The sequence below is a fragment of the Eurypyga helias genome, unplaced genomic scaffold (genome assembly GCF_000690775.1).
Source record: "Eurypyga helias isolate BGI_N326 unplaced genomic scaffold, ASM69077v1 Scaffold51003, whole genome shotgun sequence".
NCBI lineage: Eukaryota > Metazoa > Chordata > Aves > Eurypygiformes > Eurypygidae > Eurypyga > Eurypyga helias.
In genome coordinates, this window is record NW_010240232.1 from 1 (window position 1) to 8334 (window position 8334).

Here is an 8334-nt window from a genome sequence, read left to right on the forward strand (position 1 = left end):
CGCTGAGGGATGGCGATAAGGGGCTGCTGCGGTTCTTGCGGTCTTAGTGGAGTGAGATGACAGTTACAGGTCCAGATCGCCCTCTCCCTGCTCCTCCCATCTGCTAAAAATCAACGTTCACTTTTACACACAGGTGGTGTGGGAGGACCTCTCTGCGGGTAATGAAGTGTAATGTGTTTTGCCACTCGTTATTAACTTGTACGGTTACTTATCATCCGTTTGCAGAAAGAACAGTACTACTCTGAGCAACACTCTTCCTTGATTAACAAGGCCTACCAAACCCTCCTCAACCCTCTGAGCCGTGGCCTCTATCTAGTAAGGGACACCTTCTGTATTTTATCAATAACTGGTCATAGGTGGCTGGGGATGCTCGCAGTGACGTGACGAATCAGACCTTTGACCCCATCATTAATGGCTAATTTGTGTTCCTCTGAGACAGGATTACTAGACTGAAAACAAGTCTGTCTGAACATTAATCAACTTTTCCACTACTTAACATTGTAGTGACTGTTACCATCTCATTTGCTGCTCATCTTACATTAGTGTTTTCTGCATCGCACACTGTGTTTGGCCATGGCTGTTCTTTGAAAATTCAGTCTTGGCAGCATTCCTTAGCTTTTTTTTTTGCTTTGGTTAACTGCTGGTCTACCTGTGGAGTTAATTTTAAGACGGGCTCTGTTCATACTCGTTTCATGGAATAAACCAGAAGTTTATCAGATACAGGTCTGAGTGAGCCCTACTAAAGACTTCATAATCAAGAAAATAATTGACATTGAAACAGATGTAAGAATGTGTATTTCCAAATTCCCATTTTCTTCACCAGCTGGAGCTGCATGGAGTAGAGCCGGCACAAGAGACGGACTGCGATGCAGACCCAGTGTTTCTCACAGAAATCATGGAAATTAATGAGAAATTAGCAGAGCCTAAGGATGAGGATATCCTTCATGAAATCGAAATTTCAATTAAAGGTAGGTTATGATCTGAGGGGTTTGTACAGAACTAATTTATTGTATCTTATGTTATACAAGTCTTTCTGAAGACTCTTAATTTTCCGGTGTATTTCTTTTAGTATCTAACTTGCATTAGGCTTGAATTGGCTCAATGCATCAGCTTCCCCCCCAAAAAAAAATGTCATTACCAATTTATGCCACCTAAACATCAAATCTGGATTGAGAAAATCTAACAGTATCTGTTCTGATGGCAAAAGAGGTGTATGTATGTATTGACTATAAAAATGAACTTACTCAACCTTCAGCAGATCGGGGCAAGTAGACTGGAAAAAAAACCATTCAAAATGAAGTGTAATAAAATGCTTGACTGGCCACACTGAATAATTTCCTTTACGCAAACGTATTTCTTTCACCTTCTTCAACTTGGCAACCATGATATTAAGTGATTATTATCCTTATACAAGCAACTTTCTTTATATAGTTGGTGATAACCCAGGACATTGAGTTTACTGGTATATTTAATTCTTTGCAGTAACTGTAGTGTGCCAAATTAGAACAAAAACTAAGTAGCGTGGAAGAAAATTCCCTGCAGCAGGGTAAACTGATACACCAAGGCAGGTTAGATTTCTGGGAAGTTAGTGACCATTGATTTGCATTGGAATTGCTGCCTGAAAACCGATTTCAACAATGAAATGTATCTGTTGGAAATCAGAATTGTTAAAAAATCAACAGCGGTACTACAGAAAGCACCCTTAGCTCCCAGAATACTGTGAAACCAGTGATGAAGGTTCCCACCACAGACAGTCGGAATGCAGTGGTAATAAATGTACTAAGTACGTAACAAAAAGTGAATGAAATCATTTGTTTTACAGTTAAACAAGAGGAACTGACCAGAGAGGTGACTGCAGCTTTTGAAAGAGGTAGCGATTTCCATGAAGTACTTCCCTGCCGGTTCTGAATGCTCAACAAACCCACATTCTCCTATTGGCAGATACTCCCTGAACTGCAGAACAGAAATACTGCATACACAAGTGCTCTTTGTTTGGGATTTAGAGTAATTTCTCCTAAGCTGATCTTTCTGCTGATTCAGGAAATTCCAGACCTCACATTAAATTAAAAAAAGATTCCAGTACAGGATCCGTTTCATTCCATTTGCATCACAATGATCATTTCAGGTGGGAATGCAGATGCTAAGAAGTTGTTGTTTGTTGCCCAGTATGATGACATCAGGCACAAAGTAGTGACAGGACAAGGGGTAACGGGTTTAAGTTGAAAGAGGGAGATTGAGATTGGACATCAGGAAGGAATTCTTCCCGCAGAGGGTGGGGAGGCACTGGGACAGGGTGCCCAGAGAAGCTGTGGAGGCCCCATCCCTGGAAGTGTCCAAGGCCAGGCTGGATGAGGCTTGGAGCAACCTCGTCTAGTGGAAGGTGTCCCTGCCCATGGCAGGGGGGTTGGAACTGGATGGGCTTTAAGGTCCCTTCCAACCCAAACCAGCCTGTGATTCCATGATTCTAGTGCTGGCTGGGCCTGCAAGTGAAGACTTGCAGCCTTACACCCTGACACTCTTTGTACTGCGAGGGTTCAGCGTTGTGTTGTGTCAGTCCTTGTCAGCAGGTGACAAAGTACTTTTCCCCTCCAGCTGTGTAATTAAGGAGAAACTTTTGGAATTGACACTGTCTGTACAAGTCTTTGCATTTTTCACTGATGGCAGTTGGTCTTGGCAGTTGGTCTAATTACATACATTGAAAAACAAGGCTTATCTTGTCTCTATACTTCAAAGTCCCTGTGGCTACATCCGTACTACAGCCCTATTACAGGAAACTCATTGAAGGGTATTCAGGTCACTTCTCTAAATTGTACATTTTTCACATGTTTTGTGGAACATTTCAGTCGAGGTGCTGCAAAGCTGTCCGAGATGAAAACAGGTGGCATGGTTTTCCTAGTGCACGCGTGTGTGCAGCTCTCCGTACCCAGAAGGGTGCTGTCACTGAAATCCTGAGGTCAATTTGAAAATGAAAATTCAGCCCTGCCTCTGACAACCAGTAATGTTGTGTTTCCTTTCAGGTGATCTTCAAGAAGCTAAGAAGCTTCTTGCCAAAATGAAGTATTTTGCCAACGTAGAGGATAAACTAAAGAACAAGAAGATCAGTTCCTGATGCTGCCTCCTTCACCATCAAGAGTTAATGTTACTTTCAATTAAACAGCTGGTTTAGATACCAAAATCAGAAAAATGGTGTTTGCCTCCTATTTTCACTAGAAGCTTAAAACACATTCTTCGTATTTTAGTAGTCAAAAAGTAAGAAATCTTAATTACAACGGGGTGTTTGTAAGCTTCAACACCCCGTTATAATTAAGATTTCTCACTTTTTGACTACTAAAATACGAAGAATGTGTTTTAAGCTGAGAGCAAGTCCTGGATGAAAGGCCGGAGGTGCAGGAGAGAGCTCACGCGAAAGGGCCCTCAAGCTCTCCGCAGTCCCCTTCGTGTGTTCTGTCAGACCAGCCTGGACAGAGATGAGATGTGTTGGACTCCTGTCGTCTCTCCTCTCTGCTGCTTAGTGCTTTTAGTGATGCTGAGCTCGCTCTGCCAGGAACTGACCTTCGAAACTAGAAGTTGCAGAGTTTACAATGTTAAGATGCTCAGTTTGGGAGAAAAAAAAAAATAAGGCCAAACTCAACCCCCAGAAACTGTTTTATTAGCACCCTTTTAGCAAACAGGTCTTTCTAATAAACTATTACAACTAACAGTAATTCGGATGGGTGATGTACTGTCTTTGTGCAGTAATAGGTGAGGAGTGTCCCCAAAGCTTTCAGAGGAGTTAATTGAGTGAAAGCCAACTAAATACCCCAAAGTACATATAAACTGGAATGTTTCCAATACCGCTTTCTCCATAGATCAGTTTTGTCTGGGGTTTAGCTCCTCGAAATACTTCATTCAGTAAAGTATTACCAGGCTTGATGACCCGAAGCTGAAGGTCTTAGAGATACACAAAGAGCTACTGCGTTACCTGAAGAAATGTGCCCGGGGGAGGGACTCACGGAGCGCCCTCCCCTGGCATCTCTGCGTCCCTGCAACACCAAGCGGTACCTAAACATCAGCTCTTGTGAGTATTGACTCACCTGGTGCCTTTCAGAAAGGTTAACCTGCCTTTAACTAAGCCTCCTCAGTACACAGGAGGATTTCAGAAGCTGCTTGTCATGGCATTACATGCGAATCTAGAAGAGGCTGTTGACGATTCTCGTTGAAACTCCGTTACAGCCGTGAAATTACACAGAATGACTTTAAATGTCATCGTGGAGCTGTCTCCTTTCATAAAGCTCCGTTTCCTTTCTTTTGGCATTTCTTCCAAAATTCAGCTTGTGAAATTCCTTTTTGATTTCCAGAAAAGATTTGTTTTTTGTCTCAGGAATGACGAGGAAGATGAAGGCAGCAACCAAGGAGCACTCCAGCAAGAACACCACAAAACAGTACTGCTTCAGTCCGGTCTGAAAACAAAGTGTGTTTGATTGGAACAGGTCAGGTAACAGCAGGGTTTGGAAAATCGAAAGCTCTTTGTCTCCCCTCACACTGCTGCTGAGATGTTTTTAATAAAAACATGTTCAACCTCTCCTTACTTCACCTGTAACTTCAATTTTTGTTTTTTAGATAAAAGACTACCAAGTGCTGTGCAATACACTTGGTATTTGTCTGTGAGAAACACAGGATAAACTGTTGAAACACACACTAGCAATTTGTGCTGTAATGGTAAGTCAGCATTTGCTACTTAGCTGCCTCATACTTTAAGATTACATGATTTACCTTTTTCTCAATGTTTGATAATATTTTTCAATGCTCCACATTAAAAAACCCAACTCTTGCTGAGCAGAAGAGTTCAACCAAGGACTGTTAAACCAGGGTACCCTGCTGCGTGCTGTTCCTGCATGGTTTGCTCTCAAGAATAAGTGCTAAAACTGAAAATGCAGAGCTAGAAATGAAAGCCTGTATTGTTCTTCCTCATAATCTTCCTGATCACGGAGCCCTCTGGGTAAGGTTAGCGAGCTCTCAGAGGTGTGAACCACTAACCCCAGGTACTACTCCGACTTCACTTTGACAGAAGAGCACAAGGCACACTTAAGAAATGTGCTATTTGAACCTTAGATTCTGATTCAGTTTTTCCAGTTTTGATACCTTTTTAAATCTGAACGTGACAATTACCCCCATGCGTTCCTTTTCATTCATCGTGGTTCGTTATGTTTTGTTGAAGCCTAAAAGATACTTTAAGAGGGACCAAATCTGGTTCTCCTCAGTGTAGGGCTAGCGTGCATCCTGTGTTAAGTGCTACTACAAGAAAAGGCAATTGGATGGAGCCTGGGAGAGGATCAAATGGGAGGCAGGCCGTTAGGAGAAGGTGTTACGCCTACTTACCACTATAAAAGGGAAGAGCATTCCGATTGTGAAGAAACTAATCCAACTAATAGTCCCTCCTATCATGTACGCAGCGGGACGCGAAGACTGTATAAATAACTCAGCTGTCAGGGTGTTCGTGATGCCACCTGCGGGAAGGAGTTTCAGAAACAGAAGAGTTTACTATGCTGAATGTCCATTTATTACGCTAAATGTCCATCTGTGGTATCGCCAGTGCCAGAAAAATGGGATTGCTTTGGAATATGCCACTAGCTGGCCTGATTCTGTTAAAACAAGTATTTTCTTAACTGCACACATTTGAACCTATTGCCCGTGCAGTGCGTGTCCTTTGAAAAGTGGCTCTATTCCAGCAGCTCTGCTCAGTGCTTTCAGGGCGTAACAGCCTTCGCCCTGCTCCTCATATGACTCGGCTGAACTGAAGGCCGGGACTAAGACCCCCGGGTGCGTAGCTGGCGCTGAGAAACACGCACGGCCCGGCTTGGTTTCGGGCTATGGGAGGCTAAACTGTTCTGACAGCCGGGCTTGCTGGCGTTCCTTGGCCAGAGCATCAGCAGCCTTGCAGTAAATACTGCCTGGCGTGCACAGCAGAGCTGCTGCGTCCCCCCGGCCCCGCGTCTCACCACTCTAAAAGGTGCGTTACAGTGCAATACCTGGTCCCAGCCCAAAGCTCAAGATGAAGGCAAAGATAGATGCCATGCTCACATAAGGCACCCACGAGTACAGTTCCTGGAACAGAACAGAATGAGGTTTAGTTCAGATTTTGATAATTCAGTCTTAAAGTCTAGCTTAACAGTTACATTTCCTTTTGCTACTTTATTGCGACTCAGACCAACAGTCATTCCGTCAACAGAACAGTTAATGATGCATCTCTTAGCGCTACATCGAAGAGCGAAGTAGGATGTTGCCTTTTCACGATAAGCTTAAGGCACTGCGAGTATCTGTAGTGAGTTGGCAACCAATTTTGTGAATTTACACTTCATGGATTTACATGTCTTTTGAATTTCAGTATCTTCGTGATACTTTTTGATTGTTCCCTTTACAGATCAATGACTGAAATGGACTGATGCTTATTATCCTCACTATGTAGTATTCAAACCTAGAATTTCTTTAAAAGCTACAAAACCCACTATTTTGTCATCACTTAGTTGTGTCAACTTCAAGACAAAATACATGATCAAATCTTAGCTGAGAGCAGTCTCTTATTTTAGGGAAATATGGCTACAGAATTGATCAAATCTTTCAGTTGCTGGCATTTTTATGCTGCTGTTTGCACCTGTGTAGTTTTCATCTTCCAACTTCTCTTGAGCATCAAAGATTTGCCCTCATTACAGTCCTATCGTGTAACATAAATGAGTCCTTCACACCTGGTAGGTCAGAGAGAGCGTTAAAACAATGCTCCAAAGGGTCATAAGGAGATAACCCCCAATGACGAGACATCTTCTTCCCACGTAGTCTATCAGTAAGCCCTGTGGACAAGGCAGAGTTTTCTGTTACCACACTGGTCTCATACTTACCCTTGTTCTTCCTCGAGAAGGATCTGTGCGACGGGGCAGAGCAAGTTGTTACTTACACAGGTGAGGGCTGTGAGGCACTCACAGGCTCCAGTGCCGAGTGTCATGTACGGGATCCTTTCTGCTGAGATCCCAGCTTGCTCAAAAATGTAAGTTGCATAGAAATAAATCTAAAACAGGGGGGGAAAAAAAAAAAGGGCATTCCCAGTAGTTAAATGGTTGTCTGGAAGCAAAGTCAAGTTCATGCTAAACATACAGCTCGATGTATCTTACACTGTGAGTTCTAATTGCATAATTACTCAACGTACCTAATATAATACTCCACTTTCTTAAAACAGACACAATGGGATAAGCTGAGCCACCTTTATTTACTTTTTCAGAAGGATGTAAACACAAGCATTAAGTCATTCTCTAAAGGAATTTATACACCAGAAACACAGAAATTAGAAAGTTGAAAAAAGAGGAACACAAATAATACAAAGATTCTCGGAGCTCCTCTGTGTGGATCCTTTGTGTTAATAAAAGGTTGAAAAACAGAGGGAAATGAAATAATTGTTTAAGCTGTTTGTACGTATGAAATCTTACAGCATTTATCCCACTGAGCTGTTGGCCCAACGACATGACAATCACAGTAATGAGCTGCCATCTCACACCACGATCAGTGAACAGTTGCCAGGGCTTCTTGGGTTTCTCCCCATCTAGGGCAAAACATTCCCGCTGTATGTCTTCCATCTCCCTTTGATACTCTGAACCATGAAATCGCTTCAAAGCTTAAAAAAAAAAGAAAAGAAAATCTCTTATGTTTACCCTAAATTCTGGAAAATCACCTCTTTCCGTAAGGACCTGGCTTTTCCTTGGGTATGAAAAAACTTTATGCTTTAGGAAGCTGGGGAAAAAAGTAATTGACTTTGTGACTTGTTTTTCGCTTGCCCGTTTTCCAACATTTTTTGCTGTGGTGAATTTGGAGGTTTCAGTGGCATAACTTTGGGGTTTTTTAGAGGAATATCTGACTCTGAAATATTTACCAGGCAAGATATTTTGAACTGTTTTATATCTGAACCACAGAATTCCAAATAGTGTTTTCATTAAAGAACACCAGTTTGAAGTCTTTTGTTTAAATTCCAGGCAGATACCAAGTCTTTTGTTATGTCCCCATCTTCAATTTTGCCAGTTTAAGGCATTTAGTGAGCTGGAGTAAAGATGGTAAGTAATTCTTCTAAGGCAAGCATCATCAGAAGTAACTTGGATGCAAGACCAAAATCTTTACTAATGGTCCTAAAACCTAAGACTACATAACATCAGTTCCTCTAAAATCTTGAGGATTAAATGTATCATAAGTGGCAATTTGTCTTCTTAAGGGTAACAGTAGAACTTCTGATGATCCTGAAAGCAAACCCTCCTATGCTACTGTTATCACTAACAGAATAACCAGCTTGAAGCCTGTGCTGCTTTTAGTCAGGAAAGA

The 8334-nt window shown here is 42.1% G+C and overlaps 2 protein-coding genes across 2 annotated transcripts; one reads left to right on the forward strand and one right to left on the reverse strand.

Annotated features, from left to right (window-relative positions):
• Positions 1 to 225: 225 nt before the first annotated feature.
• On the forward strand, positions 226 to 3109 carry HSCB (HscB mitochondrial iron-sulfur cluster co-chaperone; the record flags this gene model as incomplete). The annotated part of the gene is made up of 4 exons (XM_010148373.1): positions 226 to 315; positions 824 to 968; positions 1823 to 1870; positions 3018 to 3109. Coding segments are annotated over 4 exons (375 nt in total), but the record flags the coding sequence as incomplete, so codon positions are not given.
• A 1126-nt stretch (positions 3110 to 4235) lies between these two features.
• LOC104503404 (solute carrier family 2, facilitated glucose transporter member 11-like) lies at positions 4236 to 7639 on the reverse strand (the record flags this gene model as incomplete). The annotated part of the gene is made up of 6 exons (XM_010148374.1): positions 4236 to 4439; positions 5359 to 5486; positions 6009 to 6084; positions 6723 to 6824; positions 6929 to 7039; positions 7455 to 7639. Coding segments are annotated over 6 exons (806 nt in total), but the record flags the coding sequence as incomplete, so codon positions are not given.
• Between the last annotated feature and the right edge of the window lie 695 nt (positions 7640 to 8334).